At 33.8% G+C, this 20,288-nt stretch overlaps 2 protein-coding genes across 2 annotated transcripts; both read left to right on the top strand.

The window, feature by feature from the left end:
- Window positions 1–758: 758 nt before the first annotated feature.
- On the top strand, window positions 759–13,133 carry LOC141629399 (cytochrome P450 85A-like). The gene is made up of 9 exons (XM_074442412.1): window positions 759–949; window positions 1,851–2,172; window positions 9,241–9,390; window positions 9,497–9,742; window positions 10,386–10,472; window positions 10,580–10,658; window positions 12,207–12,313; window positions 12,417–12,541; window positions 13,046–13,133. Exons 1-9 carry the CDS (start codon window positions 759–761, stop codon window positions 13,131–13,133), a joined length of 1,395 nt encoding a protein of 464 aa, XP_074298513.1.
- A 4,746-nt stretch (window positions 13,134–17,879) lies between these two features.
- On the top strand, window positions 17,880–20,012 carry LOC141640277 (uncharacterized). Its single transcript, XM_074449129.1, has one exon. It carries the CDS (start codon window positions 17,880–17,882, stop codon window positions 20,010–20,012), a length of 2,133 nt encoding a protein of 710 aa, XP_074305230.1.
- The last annotated feature ends 276 nt before the right edge of the window (window positions 20,013–20,288 follow it).

The raw sequence follows: 20,288 nt of genomic DNA, 5'->3' as shown, positions 1-20,288 counted from the left end.
CAAATGTAAAGCAAATCACATTATTGCGAGTAAAGATTTTCGGTCTTAGATGGCACCTCAACACATGTTCCAGTACTTTCTTTATTTGTTATATCATATATTTGGAATTACAATATTCAAATAAATATACGACTTAATTTGATGTACCAAAGCAAATGTATCACATGATCATTTTACGCTCCAACCTCTAAGAATAAGAAGTAAACGACATTATACATCAATACTATTAAATTACTAAGTAGAATTGAAGTAGAATAAATATATGGCTTCTCATTAGCCGTGGTACACCAAGTGTAGTAGAAACTTTTCTTGTTATAAGAGATAGAAGATGAGACACCTTATTGAATAGAAGACTACATATCCATTATTATTCCACATAAGCAATACTTATGCTAATCTAAAATTAATCTATATTGGTTACAAAATGCTTCTAACAAATTTTGCTAAGTGAATTTCATAGACCAACCAACTATTTAAAATTCAATCATACTAATATAATTAGCTAAATATTAATCGGAAACTATATATCGCATGGATATGGTAAAAAAAATACCCTATCATGAAAAGAAGTAGCGAGAATTTAGTAACCATGATTGTGGCCGCATTATATAATAATAGGCTAATAATAAATCTAGTTCCAAAGGCCATATGCCTATATATACAATCATAATCACCTCCATAACTTTATTTTGTTAGTTGTAATAAAGTGATCCTCATTTCCCTTAAAATCAAGAATATTCATCAAAAAACAACAAAAAATGGAAGTATTAATAGTGATAATTGCAGTGATTATGACCTTAATATGTTGTTCATCGGTCTTATTAAGATGGAATGAGTTGAAATATAGGAAAAAAGGATTGCCACGCGGCACCTTGGGCTGGCCAATTATTGGTGAGACCACTGAGTTTCTCAAACAAGGCCCTGACTTCATGAAGAATCAAACAGCTAGGTTTGCTACTTCATCTTCTTCACCAAAAAAAAAAAAAGATAAATAGAATCCCCTTTTATTTTGGTATTTTAATGCATCTTCTAATAATTTTTTATCATGTATTATAATCTTCTACTATCTTTTTTAGTCCCATAACCAAATACTCGCTCTATTCATTCAATCTAATATGTTTATGCCAAATTACAAAATATTTGTATTGCTGTATAAAAATGTTATGAATGGATAAAATAGTTTTTTTTTTTGTTTTATAGATTCAAATAGTAGAAGAGTCGGAAAAAATAAAGATTTCAGGGGAGAAAAACGTAAAGCCTAAATTTTGGTTGAATAATTTAAAATATCAAGATTTAGTTAGTTTAGGTGAATGCTTTACTAACTTTCATTCCATCATGAACCTTAGACAAATCTACAACTTTTTTTTATTGCAGCCTAAATTAATTATGCTTCTTCATTTTTATATATAATCTTGCTCGTTATATATTATTTGTGCTTCTAATAAATAAATATACATCGTTGCAAAATCCAAACGATACAAATATTTGCATATAAGATCATTTAATTATAATTTATCATCTAGTCATTTTGTTAGTCTTCTAATAAAGTTTAATCGTGAAGTTATAATGTTGTTGCTTCATAATCGACGTTCAAAATATACTTACTGACAAACAACCTCACAGAAAATTAATTCACAAAAACTCCAGAGAGATGGTCTCTCAATAGCGTTATTGAGAGATCTCTCACATGATGGAGTGGGGGACTCACTGAATTTCTTTTTTTCCCTATTATGTCTCACACTAAATTAGTAGTAGATGGTCTCTCATGAGACGTACTGTTAATTACGGCCATACAATATAAAAATGCAATTCACACTAACCATAATATGGATTTCTCTGATTAAATGCAGGTATGGGAGTTTTTTCAAGTCACATTTACTAGGATGCCCGACAATAGTATCAACGGATTTAGAGAGAAATAGGTACATACTAGTAAATGAAGGAAAAGGGTTAGTGCCAGGGTACCCTGAATCTTTTTTAGACATACTTGGTAGACGTAATATTGCTGCTGTTCATGGCTCCACCCACAAGTTCATGAGAGGTGCACTCCTCTCCCTCATTAGTCCCACCATGCTTGCGCATCGTATTCTTCCTAATATTGATGAATTCATGAGATCCCATCTCAGCAATTGGGGTAATCATGTCATTGACATCCAACTAAAGACTAAAGAGGTAATTTTTTTATCCTCCTTTTTCCTTTTAATAAGTTCTCGTGTATTACGGTGGTATAACAAAGGAGGATAGAAGAATAAAAAGTATAAAAATTTTAGCACATAATTTTTGACTTTTAACTACCTCATTTTTATCTTACTCTACCTTATTGAATTATTTATTCGACCCAAATTTTTTTTGGCTCATTAATTACTAGGTGTAGCTCTACTACTGTGTATTAGTGGGATTATGATGTTGATTCATATTGTAGGTATTATTCACTAATTTTGTTCTCAATGAATTGATGACCATAAAGGCGATACTTTAGATTGAATATGATTGGTCTCACATTACGACATGAGACTATATTTAATGTAAGATACCCCTCCTTAAATTTTTGTAATTTTTTTAAAACATGAAATTAAACCTTATCACAGTGATTTTGTATATGGACATAAGGACACGAGAGATTGTGTGAATCGGGTTTAAGATGAATCAAGTCGTTTTTTTTATTGTCATTAGGTCATAAATTCAGTTTGATCTTTCAATTAAGACGCATCCACGAGTGTATTGTAACACCTCCATCTACCAGGAGCCTTTAGCAAGACCTTCCCAAATAAAAAAAGGCATTACCAACTTAGTTGCCCGAGGAAGTTATAGCAAATAAACAATAAAAGAATAGTTCAACAACTTTATTAACTCAATCATAAATTACTGATTACAACTCAAATCTAAATTCAAATGTCTAACAACGGAAATACAAAATAACTAAATATAACTGTCATCTGAACTAAGTGAGACTCGGTGATGTCACGCATCCTCCAACATCCCCAACAACAACTCATAGAAACCACATGATCGCATGTCTAGACTCACTACTCACCATTAATCAACAATATCAAATGGATCACCGCAGATAAGTCAAAGTCATAAAACGCACATAAGGTCACTAACAGCTAACACAGACAATCATATGCATAAGCAGTGGCGAAAACATGATTTACGCAATGGGGGTATTCGATAAAATTTATCATATTAAAAATAACACAAAAAAATCGTTACTCAAATAATTAAAATTATAATTTACGCTAAGGGTTTGGGGCAAAAAAACGAGTTCTTTTTAGTTTCAACTAGACGGAATTAACTTGTCGTTAGTTTTAACTAGTACATGCGATATGAGTCTACTTTTCAGCCTAATCTTCTTCATCTGTAGGAAAAACAATTAGACAATAAGTGAAAAAGTTAAAGAATTGGGTAACCATTACATGATTCGATACTAATCAGACACCCAAATCGAGTCTAACCAAAACAGGCCCAGCAAAAACGATTACCCATTATCCTAGCCAACAAAAACAAATAGGAAAGCTATTATATCAAAACTCAGATTGGATAGACAAAAAATCTCAAAAACTCGTTCCACCTCCATAGCCTAACCCTAGATTTCCAAATCTATTCCCCTGCACCACCTCAACACTTGCCGGTAAACCTTTTTTTTTTGTTTCCATGGCCTATGTTCTCATCATCACCAACATTCACTAGCCTTCAAACCCACTTCTGCAACGTAATTTTTTAACATGTCAGAAACTTACCTCCACCAACTATCTCTCATGGAGTCTTCAAATAGTCTTCCTCCTTCAACGCTATGAACTCTACCACTTTATTGATGGATCTCATCCTGCACCGCCACAAACAATCATCCTTTCCAGTTGCCACCAAAGGAGAGACCTCGACAGACCCACCAAACACCTTCAGCTTGGCTTTAATTTTTTTCGCTGAACTACTTTAATTTTTTTTTTATAAAAATAATGGGGGTGAGCACCCCCCATCACCCCCTGTAGATCCGCCCCTGTGCATAAGAACGATAAAACCATATAATGATATCATCAAAAGTCACACCACCATACCACCATCCATCTCATCAGTCATATATCATATAGGCTCTGGGATAAACCTAGTCCTCTGCTAGCGTCTGGGCTGAACCATGGAAACCCTCTGTCAGGCTCCGTATCACCGTGGATCACCTCTGCCCTACATAAGTGACTAAACTCGGATCCTTAATATGAACATCCTCCTTGTTTACGAGAGCCACAAGGAGCGACCTTGGAGGTGAAGTCAATCTCCCGATACTGCTTCACAACCACAACCACAACCACAACCACAACCACAACCACCAACTCCATGGTACAACGATCACAAACATATAACACATCATCATCAACAAGTAACACTAACAACGATAATCACCACATTCATTTAATTATTTATACTAACTGAAACTCACTAGGGAAACCCTACCTTAGCGAAACCAAGCAAATTCAAAAGCAATTCAATATCAATCTTCTACGAAGCCGTCACCTGCACACAATAATCGCATATAATCACTATAAACTTTATTTAGTACCCGTATGATAACAATTCCCCCAAATCCCAAGATATGTGGTTCTTATGAAAAGAAAACTTATTAAACATCTTAATTAGATTTAAAACTTACGTAAGGGAATGCAATCGATGGTGAAGGTTGAAGCCCTAATCCGACAATCGCCACAAATCTCTCACAAGGATGATTAGGATAAGAAGAATAAATTTATTAGGAAATGTTTAGGAAGAGTTTAAGGGTTTCAAATGATGTTAGAAACTGACTGAGACTGAACCAGGGAAAACATACTCAAACCAAGTACAAGGGGATTACTCGACCGAGTAGCCACTACTCGGCCGAGTGTCACCAATACTCGGTCGAGTGACACCAATATCGAAGTAGATCAAGATCCCTAACTTACTCGGTCATACCAACTCGCCCGAATACATTCCACCCAGTCGAGTACACCCCCATACTCGACCGAGTGCTACACAATAAAATACGGAGTATTACATGTATGATTAAGTCAAGTCCAAAAGTCGGACTTTATATCCTTAACTTATACTCCATATGTTCAAGTCATTAATTATATATATATATATATAGAGGAAGGATCAACTAAGGTCCATTATATATTTGAGTCCATAAGGTCTTTTGTGAGCCATTGGATGGAGGGAGATGGAGGGATGAGATGAACCCACCAAAAGTCATTATACAAGCAAATTAACACACTTTACTAATCCACCCTAATTAACCACTAATTTACTATATATTTGTTTTCTACCCACCTATTTCTCTCTCATCTCACACATTTCACTCTTCTCTTCTCTAAAAAAAAAAAACCCAAAAAATCCAAATAAATAAAAAACCCAAAAAATCCAAATAAATAAAAAAAAACCCAAAAATTCCAAATAAATAAAAAAAACCCAAAAAATCCAAATAAATAAAATTCATTTCTCTCTTCCTCATTCACCACCACCCACCACTATCCCACCCGACACCACCCACCGCCCACATCCACCGCCACCTCCACCACCGCCGTCGGTAATTATATAAACTCGTTTTTTTTTTTTTTTTTTTTTTTTTTTTTTTTTCCAGATTTTGCGTCTCGGTTTATTTTCGTCACTTTTTTTTTTTTTTTTTTTTTTTCCGATTTTGTGTTAAATTAGTTGTTTGGGGTCGGTTTATTCTATTTCTTAATTTTTGTTAGTTTTTATTGTTATTTATTCTTTTCAAATCTATTCTTATTATACGTTTTTTAAATAAAAATTTCGGGTTTTAAATATCGTTTTTTTTGGTGATGTACTTTTTTTCAACTAAGATCTACTAAAATATTGACTAAAGTTATACAAATAAGGACTAAAGCTATACAAAAATTGACTAAGTTATACAAAAATGAACCAAAGTTATACAAAAATATACCAAAGTTATACAAAAAAAGACCAAAGTTATACAAAAATTGGACTAAAGTTATACAAAAAATTGGACTAAAGTTATACAAAAATTGGACTAAAGTTATACAAAAATGAACCAAAGTTATACAAAAATGAACCAAAGTTATTCAAAAATCGACCAGAGTTATACAAAAATGCACCAAAGTTATACAAAAATTGGACTAAAGTCATACAACAATGGACTAAAGTTATACAAAAAATTGGACTAAAGTTATACAAAAATGAACCAAAGTTATACAAAAATGGACCGAGTTATACAAAAATGGACGAGAGTTATACAAAAAATTGGACTAAAGTTATACAAAAAATGAACCAAAGTTATACAAAAATGAACCAAAGTTATACAAAAATGCACGAGTTTTACAAAAATGCACGAGTTATACAAAAGTTAGTCCATTTTTGTATAACTCTGGTGTATTTTTGTATAACTCTGGTGCATTTTTGTATAACTCTGGTTCATTTTTGTATAACTTTGGTTCATTTTTTGTATAACTTTAGTCCAATTTTTTGTATAACTCTCGCATTTTTGTATAACTCGTCCATTTTTGTATAACTTTGGTTCATTTTTGTATAACTTTGGTTCATTTTTGTATAACTTTAGTCCAATTTTTTGTATAACTTTAGTCCATTGTTGTATGACTTTAGTCCAATTTTTGTATAACTTTGGTGCATTTTTGTATAACTCTGGTCGATTTTTGAATAACTTTTGTCTTTTTTTGTATAACTTTGGTCTATTTTTGTATAACTTCAGTCTATTTTTGTATAACTTTAGTCCATATTTGTATAACTTTAGTCCATTTTTGTATAACTTTGGTCCATTTTTGTATAATTTTAGTCCAATTTTTTGTATAACTTTAGTCCAATTTTTGTATAACTTTAGTTTTTTTTTGTATAACTTTGGTCATAAAATGTATAACTTTAGTCATAAAATGTATAACTTTAGTCGTAAATAGTAAAAAAATCAAACAATAAATATGAAAAATTTGAAAAAAAAAAGAATAATAACAAAAACCAAAAAAACTCATAATAACAAAAACAAAAAACCAAATAACAATAATAAAACCAAAAAACCAACAACCCAACCAAACCCGAAATCTAAAATAAACCAAATAACAATAAAAAAACCAAATTTAAATATCGTGTGTATAACTCTAGTGCACGCAGTGTATAACTTTAATAGACAAGATGTATAACTTTAGTCCAAAAAATCAAATAACAAATTTGTGTAACTTCAATTTATACAATGTATAACTTTAGACATTAATAGTATAACTCTATTTTGACTATTGTATAACTTTAGCCCAAAATATGAAACTTAAAAAAAAATTAATTTCCTATATAGATCTGAAAATTAAAAAGAAAAAAAACCGTAAAACTAACCAAAACTACATCTACAATAAAAAACCAAATAACAATGACAAAAACCAAATAACAATAATAAAAAAACCAAAACCAATAATAACAATAACAAAACCAAAATATAAAAACTAGATCTAAAATCAAAGTCAATCCAAACATCATCAAAAGAAATACATGAATCCAAACATGAATCCAAACGCCATCGGTCTAGATTTGTTGATTTTAATATAATTTTATGTAACTTTTAGGAATATAAAAAAAAAACACCCAACCACAAATTAAAAACATGAAAATCAGCACAAACAAACACCCAACCACAAAAAAACGGAAGATAATCAAACAAATCATCAATACCCAACCACAAATTAAAAAAAAAAACTGAAAAGGAGAGAACGATGGCCGACAACCAGCACAACCGTCGCCCATAAAACCACCAGCGATCCATAACCGTCACCCTCCGCCCCAGATCTAAAAAAAAAAAGAAAAAACGAGAAGGAGGGAGGCCGGCGAGGGCGGTGGGGTTGTTTGGTGATGGCGGTGTTGGAGGAGCAGAGAAGGAAGGGGGATGTCGGGTTCTGTGGTGGTGTCGTGGTAGATGGAGGAAATGGCGAGATGTCGTGGCTGCTTGGGCGTTGGTGGTGACTGGCAGTGGCGGCAGCAGGTTCTTTTGTGGTTGTGGTTTTGGGTTTGTGAGAGGGATGCGTGGTGGTGGAGTCGGGATTGGTTGTTGGTGGTCCCGGTGGTGTGGTCTGACGGTATGGTGGCGGTGAATGGTGATGGTGAATGGTGGTTGAGTAAAGGAGGGAGGACGGTATGGTGGTGGTGAATGGTGGTGGAAAGGTGGTTTGTTGTTGTCGATGAAGTTGTTCTTGTTTTTCTTTTTTTTTGGTTTTTTTTTGTTGGTTTTTTTTTTGTTGATTTGGTTTTTTTTTTTTGAGAGAATGAGAGAAAGATGAGAGAGAATGAGTGTATGAGAGAAGTGTGAATGAATGAATAATGAGGGAGTGAGTTGGGAGATTAGAATGTTGATAGAGTTGTACAAAATTAGGTAGAGTTATACACAATTAGGGAAAGAGATTAGGGAGGGAGAATTGTGACCCTTGAATGAGATGTAATCTCATCCCTCCATCCCTTCCATCCAAAGGCCCTTATAAGGACTTAGGGACTTATATGATAAGAGGACCTTATAAGAACCCTTCTCTATATATATATATATATATATATATATATATATATATATATATATATATATATTCAATTTTGGGATTTCTTAGTGATTTGTCTTTGTTGTTTGTATTTAAAATGACTTTTATAACCAATTTCTTTTTCCACTTAAATTTTAATCCATTCATCATTCAATAATTGTATATATGTTTATATCTACGTATACTTTCGGGTAACATTGTCCACGTCGTTGTTGTTAAAATCTCCACCCATGACCGATCTCGATTCTTGGTAGAATCTTAATTTTGTATGATCTTACGATTCAACTTGTCTGAATTTTTTTAAAGTAGAATCTTATTAACCCGATCCTACTACGATTATACGACCCGGTCCTGTATTAGTAACATTTTAATTTTTTTTCGGTTACCAAAATTTTATATATGACTTTAGGATAGAAAACTACTATAAATTAGATTTGTCGGCACATGATAAGATAATATTTTTTTCTTGTTTAAACACTTGATTTTAATATATTATAATAACATAATAATGTATTTTAGTTAATGTGTAGGATCTTAGGATTCTACGATTCAATCCTATCGTATTCGATGCTAGTAATCTCATTGATCCAAAGTATGATCGCGGTCCTAACAACATTGGTCTAGTTATATGTCTAGCATATAAGTCCAAGTTATTTTTAACATATATATAGTCTTTCACTTCTAATAAAACATGAATGCATTTGTTTGTGCTCAGATGGCTTTTTTCTCATCATTGAAGCAAATCGCTAGCATTGACTCAAGTTCAATTGCCAATGAATTCAAGAATGAATTCTTCAAACTTGTGTTAGGAACAATATCTTTGCCTATAAAACTTCCTGGTACCAATTACCATATGGGTATTAAGGTTAATTATATATTCATGAACTTGTTTAATTTTATGTTTAGCCAATTATTATAAAACGAAATTGACTTTATAAACGACTAATTATTTAATTTTAATGGAATGATAGGCAAGGGAAAATATAGTAAACATTTTGAGAAAGTTAATAGAAGACAGAAGAGTGTCAAAAGCAACACAAGATGATATGCTTGGTTGCCTTCTAAAAGAAGAGGACAACAAGTATAAATTAAGTGATGAAGACATCATTGATCTCATCATTACAATTGTTTATTCTGGCTATGAAACTGTCTCTACCACTTCAATGATGGCTGTTAAGTATCTTCATGATCATCCTCATGTTCTTCATGAACTTAGAGTAAGTAATAACAATAATATGGGTAACGATTTTGTGTTTTAGTATCACGAGCTCATATTTTATTTATATTTAAACTAAAAAAATATTTTGATTAGACTACATAATACATAAAAGCTTGTGTAAGACAGTTTTACATTATCTTTTTTGCTAAACTGTATGTTGTTTCACATAAATGTTCTTACAAAGATAGTTATTGAGTTTTATTGTGCGACTACTTTGGTCAATAAAAGACAATTTTACACAAAGTTACTATAAAACGGCCTTACATAAGACCACCCTAATATTAAATATGATTAGTGATACCGTACCATAACTAAGTGTTACTCATACCTCAATCTTCTCTTCCCTACAAGAAGATGGATTATAATAAAGCTTATTGGTATATGTTCAGAATTGACAAGAATCCCTTATCTTTTACAATCAGGAATGTGACAATTATGTATATTGTTCTTTCAGTAAATACTTTACCTAATTGATATATATATCTATTACAATAGTGAATTAATAACACAGAGAATCATTCCTCAAAAATTCTATTGTCTTCTTCTCCTTTCTTCGACCTAATCTTACTAATTCACATATTATATAATTTGCATGATATATTGGTGTCAGAGTTCTAAGCTTTTGTCGTGTAAATTGGCAGAATGAGCACCTCGCTATTAGAGAAAGAAAAAAGGCAGATGAAGCAATCACATGGGAGGATTATAAGTCTATGAGCTTCACTAGAGCAGTAAGAAAACAAAATCAAATTGTAAATTTAATTTAAATTGTATTAATGAAATAAATACTATTACAATATGATCTAATTTGTTCTTCTCCATAATATTAATCTTTCAGGTTGTATTAGAGACTTCGAGACTCGCCACAGTCGTTAACGGGCTCATGAGGAAAACTATGAAAGAGATGGAAATATTTGGTTTGTTTGACAAACTAACTTCCTCTAATTTGTTAGGGCACCATAACATTACTCCCACGTTTTTTTACTATTTCTAATTTTCACCTTTTCAAGTTAATAAGTCTTTTAGTATTTTATTTCAAGAAATAAAATAAAGTTCATTAAGTATCATGGAAAGTTAATGATTCTAGTGGTATGGTGCTTAAAATATGATCCTTATAATATAAAGAATTAATTATGCTTTTACGTAAGAAAAGTGTTTGAATTTGAATTTGAGTTCGCATATCGGAGTTCTGCATACTCCTCTAAACTAATGTCATGTATGCGATGCTTTAATTTTCGCAATCCAAACATCAATAAAATACATACTTTTTTTAATATAATTGTCATTGTGGTATCATATACGAAGTATTCATAAAAATTGGATTGACATTATGATAAAAAAAAAACATACCATTTTTTAAAATAGAGATAGGAGTCTGCTAGCATGTAACATCACTATCTATTTCTTTGTGGCGCTAGCATTTGTCTTGGTTTTAAACCCATATAGATTATCAATTAACTCTATCAATTTATGTGCTAGTACCTTTTTGGCTAGCCAGCGATGGCATAAATCTAGCTAGTAGCAAAGTCGAAATTATGAACCAAGATTTATTTTTGGCAATAAATGCAAAATGCCACACATAGAATCTAATTTTTTTTTCATGCCTAGGCGATTTCGGCCCGTATATTTTGGTCCATGATTAGTTGATAATGGAGTCCTTATATTTGTGATTGATAGAGAAGCTTAGTTTTGTAAGCACTTCAAGGTTGACGTTATATTAATTTTCTGTAGAGCAACCATCTTTCATTTTAATACTTATTATTTATATTTCTTTTTTAAGAGAATGTACAAGACATTATAATATAAAAAAATTATAATATTAAAGGTAATGAAGATTTAATGTGTAATTAACCTATCACAAGTCTTCTTAATCATTAGGCTAACTCATCTTTGGCTACATATCTAGTATATTGTTAATTAGATTTTACTCCCTTTTGAAATCTTTTTTAAAATTACTCCCTTTTGATTTTTTTTTAAATTACTCCTTAAGTTGCATTTTTTTTGCTAAAATTACCCCCTCAAGTTGCATTTTTACTAAAATTACTCTCTTAACTTGCATTTTTTTTCTTCTAAAATTGCTTCAAAACTCACAATTTAAGTGAGTTATTTCCTCTATTTTTGAACTTTCCCTACATTTGTCTACATACCTATACCTTTCAAAGTATAGATTGGCTAAGCCACAAATCGAATAAGTTCAAAAACAGATGAAATAAGTCACTTAAATTGGTGTTTGGAGCAATTTTACCAAAAAAAAAATTAAAAATGGAGTAAATTTTAAAAAGTTGATTTCAATAGGGAGTAAAATCTAATTTACTCTAAATTTAATTTGTAACCGACCAAATCTTCAAAGGAATAGAGTTACTTGAATTCATGGTTATAAGTTTGCTTTAACTTTTATTTGCTAGTAAATACTTCGTATAATAAATGATTATGATTATGTTTGACCAAATTTCTACAATTTATAGGGTTTGTGATTCCCAAAGGTTGGCGAATATATGTTGCTACCAGAGAAATAAACTATGATCCATTTATTTACCCTGACCCACATTCCTTCAACCCGTGGAGATGGATGGTAATTACCCATACTCAATAATCAATTAAGCCAAAAATCTTTGATAGCTATGATGATTATTTTTACATAAAATACTGATGTTTTAACTTCATGTATAATGTAGGAAAAATCCTTAGAATCTCAGCATTATTTCTTAATTTTTGGTTGTGGAACAAGGCTTTGTCCTGGAAAAGAATTAGGCATTGCTGAAGTTTCTACCTTCCTTCATTATCTCGTAACTAGATACAGGTATGACACACAACAAACTATTACGTTTATTTTAAGTGTTAAGTGTTATTCTATAGTTCTATGTTACTCATACTCGCTATAAAGTATATCCAATTACATTTGGCTATTTTATGAAGATTTTAATAATTTTTAGGGCATATACATTATGTATGAGTGTCATATATCAAGTAATAGACGATATGGATACTCAAAAATAGTAAAGGATAGTAAGAGTACTAGAGTTGTTATTTGGTAAATATAATGTACTAATTTTACATGAGAGGACCTTCTGATAAAATGTGAATAAAAATGTTATTTGTTGAATGAAATTTACTTCAAGTAAGCTTTGATTAAAAATAATGTACTTCAAGTACGCTTTGCTTAAAAATAATGACGTTGACCCATCGACGTGAATTAGTTTCAAATAACCGATAAATCGATAATAGTCTCGTAGAAAACTCAAGACGATGAAACTTCTAAACAATATAAAGAGTTTGCTTATAATGTGGTTTAAAAATTATGCAGATGGGAAGAAGTTGAAGGAAACAAGCTTAAGAAGTTCCCTAGAGTTGAAGCACCAAATGGACTGCACATGCGAGTTTCAATTTACTAGTATTAAATTATAAAAATTTATATAAACTAGCTTGCAGAAATAGCACAATGAGCCGATTTTGAGTTGTTTTTAATACAAAAGGTAATACTTGATTCTATATATCATTCTTGTTCAATCACATATTCATATAAGTAATGATCTAAAAGGACATACTAGGTGGTTTAATTGGTAAAGTTTGGAAGGAGGTACTCACTCATGATATAAACATTTTAATTTCATTTATCGACCTCTTTACCCATAAGGAGAAAACTTGATCTCTTGTCGTTTAAAAACAGTTTAAATTCAGTTTGTTAGTTTAATCAGTGATGATTGTTTGACCAATCACGCAATGTAATCTATCTTTTAAAAGAATGTTTTATATTCATCGATCCGGATTACATCCACGATTTTGAAAGTAGCTAAGTACAAATGAAAATGCATTAAGGTTGTCCGATGATTTATTTTTTATGAAGTAAAGATTCAATAATATCACAAAAATTATAAAAACTTCCTTATTTCCTTGGTTGTTATTCAGTTAGATGACAATTCAATGTTAATGACAAAAGGGGAATACAATAAAAAAATAAAGTTTAGAAACTGATTAGGAGACTTAGCAAAGTGATTGACGAAGGGTTTAAAAATGTATTAGAGTTAAAATGAAGTTTAGAAACTGATCAAACGAAATATAAACCTCTCCCTCAATCATCAAAATTAAAGCGGTGAATAAACCTAGACCGACTCATTCGTTCGAGTACCCGAGGTCTACTCGACCGAGTAGACCTCACTCGACCGAGTGTCATCCCTACTCGGTCGAGTGCCACAATGTTAGACGTTTCCTTAACTTAACTTCCCCACTCGGTCAGTTATACTCTATCGAGTATCCCCTACTCCGTCGACCTATTCGATCGAGTGTCTTCGCTCAGAAATACAAATTATTACAAGGACAGCAAACAACTATTTAAAACGTCTAAAATATCGAATGAGTAGGGTAGATCCCTACCTTTTAGCAATTCTTCTCTCGCGAAACACAAATTAATAACGATCATCTACGAAATTGTTGCCTACAATATACAACTTATACTATCACTACACATATACTACCTAGTTCGATCAATAATAGCTATATTCCCCAAATTCCGAGTATAGGGCTTGGTCTTATATTAATCCACAAGTAAATTAAGGAATTGCCAGGCTTATAACAATCTAAGTAGAGAATACATGAACTTACGATGCAAAAGGTTTAATTTTACTTTGAAATTGTGAAATCCCAATCGATTGCTCAAGATCTCCCTCTTTCTCCCTTCTCACTAATTTATGAGATATTGGGCAAAAAGCTTGTGCGATAATCAAAGGGTTTTAAAATCTGGTGAGGATGGGTTTATATAATGTTTAGGTAAATCTAAGTCGGTTTAGAAAAATATTAGAATAGAATAAAATAATATGTTGCGAAAATACGGAAAAAATGCATGCTGCAACCCTGGGTTGCTCGATCGAAAAACACCACCATGCTCGATCAAGCGTACCCCCACTTGATCAAGTTCCATGATGCTTAGTCGAGTTGGCCACTATAGGAACATCCAAGAATTTTGTAAAAATTTCCAACTCATAAATAAAGTTGCTCGGCCGTGAATGTAATACTACGGTTTTATGTGATGTTGGGTACTCTATCGAGTAGGTGTTACTCTGTCGAGTAAGTGAGTATTGCGTGCGAAATAGTGTATTGCTGATGGTTACTCGATCGAGTAAGTGGGTTACTCGATCGAGTAGGGGGCACTCGATCGAGTAAGTGACTTACTCGATCAAGTAAGTTGGTTTATACGGGTTTTGCTGAGTTTGATAGCAACACGTGAAAAGATTATATAAACCTTTCCTTCATTATTCTTTTACCTATGTACTTATTCTAAAACTTTTACAAGAGAAAAGCAAACAACGTAAGATCCTTCTCTCGCATTGCTATCAAATCCAAGGGGCTAGAGTCGTTGGATTTCAGAGTTCTTTATACCGTCGCGTTGTGGGTAAGATCCTAGTATAGTTTTTATATTGTCTTGTTGATTTTGGTTGAAACCCTAATCGGGTAATTTGGGGATTTGGGGAGTATTTTGATAATAAATGGTGATTGTATGATTGTGTGATTGATAGGAGGTGATTTTGTAGAGGAACGTTTCTGATTAGCTGATTGTGACGATCTTGGTGATTGATTTTCCAGGTAGGGTTTCCCTACTCGATTATTGATTACATGGTGTTGATGGTGAATTGTTGTTGGTTGTTTACTGTTGTTGATCTTTATCACTTTGGTAATTATTGTTGTCGTATAATTTGGTTGGTTGTGTTTGTTTGTGTTCGCGAGGTGCGTCCTTGGCTGAGTGGAGTCACTTGTGAGAGTGGCTTCACGCCCTTGATTTGCCCTCTGTGGAACACGCCACAGGAGGGGATGTGCACATTAAGGAACTTGGGTTTTCGCTCGGAGTTGATGAGCGGGGATTTGGTGGGTACGGCTGCGGTCCCCCACTGGCGGCGTGGAATATCTGTTGTGATGGATATTCTGGCAGAGCTACACACTTTAGTGTGTAGTCATGTGTGTGGAAATGTGACGGAGTTTGGTGATTTGTATATTGTTATCTTGCTGTATCTTATATTGTGTAATTAGTAACTGACCCCGTTTAAATGTTTTAAAAACTGTGGTGATCCATTCGGGGGTGGTAAGCAGTTGTCTAGCAGGTGTACTATGGATCCGCGCGGGATTAGCTGGGGCCACGAGTCTGATAGTAGTCTTCTGTTGTGTTATATATCATAATACTTTTTGTTACTTTAGTTGTATTTTGGTTTTAGAACAGTTGTACTTTACTTTATAGTCGATTTTGATGTAATCACTTTAAACTTATTTATCTGAAGTATGTTCTTTTATGGTCAATTTGATATACATTATCTCGGGTAACCGAGATGGTAGCACTTCCATGCATTAGGTGGTCTTGGTAAGGAACCTTGGTGTATGGGGGTGTTACAAAGTGGTATCAGAGCGACGATTTTGGAACTTGTAACTAATGAACCCAATGAATCTAGGGAGTCAAACTAAAATGAACCCGTGTAGGAGTTGTAAGGAGCTAATGCAAAGACTTGGGAGACGTCCTAAAGTCGCGAACTCGCCTTACAACTTTGAACCGGTCACTATGGGGTGTCATGGGATCGCTACCTGTTTAATGTTGTTTCATATGCATGTGTTGGATGAAGTGTGTGGTTGAACGGATGAATCGGTTGGAAAAGATGGAGGTAGTAATTGCATGAGGATGTGGGATTTATGTTGGAGCATGTTCATGTGACGAAGTGAATTTATGATGTGGTCATATTAGTAACATGTGATTAGGAGATATGATGTTATATATATTTATGTTATTGTTTTTACGTAAAGTTATAGAATAAATGCATGTGGGTAGTATGATTGATAAGTTGAATATTGTATGAGTATGATGGGTGCTACTGTTTGGCTTTTGTAGATAGTAACATGTGGTTAGGAATACTGGTTTTATAAGTATTGAGTTGTTTTTGTTTACTTTGTTGTTGTTTAAGTTGTTTGGAAGTAAAAATCAAGTAGTTATGTTGTCCGATTACAGCAAAGTTGTTTTTAAACTGTTATAACTTGAGATTCATATATGATTTTGATGTGATTCCACTTGGAGGTGATAGCTTGTTCTTTTACGATTCTAACGATAGGTCACACGCCAAAATGATCAAGAAACGAGTGAAATATGACCGTTTTACGAAAATTGGACAGTGCTGAGAACTGCGTAGGGCACTCGATCGATTAGCCCATACTCGATCGAGTAGTCCTGGTAATTTATTATACGTGATGCAGGAGCAATGTCGAGCTCTAGCGCACTCTTACTTAACGCTGGTCCGAATCCTTATTTTGGCGCTAAAAGAAATGCGAGCTATGTCACAATGATAAGTTGGACGTCCTTTGATAGTCCAACTGCTCAATAAGTCGTATTCCTACAGTCCATCAAGAAATAATGCGAAGTCAAGTTCGTCGGTATTATCACAAGCTAGCTCAAACCCGTGAGGGCCCAAGAAGTGCCGTCCAAAAGAGGAAGAGTGCCGCCCAAGGGAGAAGATGAAGATAGTCTTCCTCACCTAGTTTTTACAAAAATCTAGCATATTTTTCTACATAGTCTTAAATAATGCCTTGGAGCCCAAGCACACTTAGGAAATTGCCCCTAACATTTAATGTTGCCTTGGAGCCCAAGCACATCTTTTGCTATATAAGGGCCAAAATGCCCCCTTTGTAAAGCATCCAATTTTAGAAATATAAACCCAAGTGTTGAGAACTTTTCTCAAACTTTGAACGCTTGCGAGTGTTCTTGTCTTCCTTCTGAGGTTGGCGCTTTATTTCATCCTTGTTTACTGTGTGTTCTTGGTTGAAATATTCTTTGTTTCCCTCCTTGTTCCTGTGTGGTCTTGGTTGAAGATTTCAGTTTTAGTTGAGTTATCTTGCGAGGTTTCTTAGCTAATCCATATCCATTTTACTTAACATTTTCCGCTTCAAACTAAACTCTAAAAACACAAAAATATCACTCAAAATACTTCACCAAATCAGGCCCCTTTTATGTCTAAAATTCACACCAAATCGGTACCCGGTTTTACATCAAATGGGTATCAGAGCTTTTGCTCTTGATTTTCCATAAGCAAGACGATCCATTGCTAGTGTTATTATCTTGAAAAAAAAAATTATTGTTCACGTCTTGGTACTGTTCACCCGTGAGAAAAAAAAAGATGTCTTCTCATGATGGTTCATATCAAGAACCATGGGAGGAAGGTATGGGTTACTTAACAAAACGAATGGCACAAATGGATTACAAGATTGATCAGATTTGTAATCATACTCTTAGAAAGAAAGGAAGGAGGTACATTGAAAGTTCAGATTCCGATGAGAGCCATCATTTCATTCCTGGACCAAGGAGGAATAATGATGATGATCGTGGATTAAAACTTGATATCCCGGAGTTTGAAGGGGAACTTGACGCTGAAAAATTCTTAGATTGGGTGAGACAAGCAGAGAGAGTCTTTGAATATAAAGGCTATGATGAACACAAGCAATTCAAGGTTGCTACCTTGAAAATGACCAAGTATGCATCCTTGTGGTATGAGAACCTTAAGAAGCAAAGAAGGCGTGAAGGAAAAAGTAAGATTGGGACTTGGAATAAGTTGAAGAAGCACTTGCAAAACCGCTTCATGCCAAGAGACTATGAACAAGAGCAGTACTTGAAGCTTACATCTCTTTCTCAAGGTAATTTAAGTGTGACTGATTACATTACGGAGTTTGAAAGACTAATTATGGTGTGTGATCTTGAGGAACGGGAGGAGATGCAAATTGCTCGATTCATTAAGGGTTTGAGTCCTTCATTGGCCCAACGAGTTGAAGTTCGGAATTTCCTTGATTTTAATGATATGTGTAAGCTTGCTCTTAAGTTTGAAAAGCAGGACAAAGGAAAAAAACCCCTGGTTGCTCGTGATGGTTCTAAGAGTGTTAATCCTTTTTATAAGTCAAGCGCTACATCATCGTTCAATAAGGAAGCCAAAAAGGAAGAACTGAAAGACAAAGGCAAAGAAGTTGCTACTGATTTCAAAGATATGCGTACTAGGAGATGCTTTAAGTGCCAAGGTTATGGACACATCGCTAACGAATGTCCCCAAAAGAGAGCGCTTACTCTTCAAGAGTTAGGTGAGATTACTCCATGTTTCGTGGTGACAAATAAGACGGAGGTCAGTTCTGTCCAGAACGATGAAGATGAAGAAGATGATGAGGTTCACACTCATATTGTCGAACCATCATATGACACTGATAAGGAGATGTTCGTGGTGAGAAACTTGCATATTCAATCCACACCAATTGAAATGGAGCAACGTGAACAGATTTTCCATGCTCGTTGTAAGGTGCATGGTAAGACTTGCAATTTGATTATTGATAGTGGGTCTTGCACAAATGCGGTTGCTACTGAATTGGTGGATTCCTTTAAGCTTGAGACTCGTAATCACCATAAACCATATATGCTGCATTGGTTGAATGAAAACAATGGGATTAAAGTCAAGAAACAAGCTTTAATTTCATTTGTTATGGGTCCCTATAAAGATGAAGTATGGTGTGACGTGTTACCCATGAGTGCGTGTCATATTCTATTGGGTCGACCATGGCAGTTTGATAGAGAAGTTATTCATCAAGGTAGGGATAACATTTACATTGTCAGCAAGGGTAAAAACAGATTCCACTTGAAACCCTTGTCACCTAACAAAGTAAGAAAGAAAAATAAGAATTTTTTTATGAATGCTGAAGAATTTGTTGAAGCATTAGAACAAAGAGAACATAAACTTTATGGAAAGCTCGAGAAATGCATGTTCATGGTGCCTAGTGTGACCTTTCTTGGTTACATCGTTGGAGAAGAAGGGGTGAGCGTTGATCCTTCAAAAATGGAAGCAATTCAACCGTGGCCTATTCCTAAAACAACTACTGAAGTTAGAAGTTTTCATGGATTGGCTTCATTTTATCGAAGGTTCATTCAAAATTTTAGCTCTATTGTTGCACCTATTACCGAGCTAACAAAGAAAGGAGAGTTTGTGTGGAATCCTAGCACACAAAAGGCATTTGATGAGATCAAAGATAAACTATGTTCAGCACCTATTCTAGCTTTACCCGACTTTGACAAATTGTTTGAAGTTGAATGTGATGCTAGCGGAGTTGGAGTTGGAGCTGTTCTAATCCAAGAGAAACAACCAATTGCATTCTTCAGTGAGAAATTGGGTGGAGCAAGGCTGAAGTATTCCACCTATGACAGAGTTCTATGCGATTGTGCGAGCGCTGGATCATTGGGCTCATTATCTTCGCCCAAAACCATTTGTTCTACATTCTGATCACGAGGCTCTAAAGCACATTCATGGACAACAAAAGTTGAATGCAAGACATGCCAAATGGGTAGAGTTCTTGCAATCTTTTACCTTTTCTTCAAAGTATAAGATGGGAAACTCTAATGTTGTGACTGATGCGCTTTCAAGGAGGCATTGTTTGCTTGTTGCACTTGATGCGAGGTTACTGGGATTTGAGCAATTGAAAGAATTGTACAAAGATGATCCTGATTTTTCAAATGAACTTATTAGTCCTACTAATTTTTTCTCGGTGCAAGAAGGATA

Source organism: Silene latifolia, chromosome 2, assembly GCF_048544455.1.
Source record: "Silene latifolia isolate original U9 population chromosome 2, ASM4854445v1, whole genome shotgun sequence".
Lineage (NCBI taxonomy): Eukaryota > Viridiplantae > Streptophyta > Magnoliopsida > Caryophyllales > Caryophyllaceae > Silene > Silene latifolia.
The sequence above is the reverse complement of the archived record's forward strand: the minus strand, read 5'-3'. Positions and strand labels throughout refer to the sequence as shown.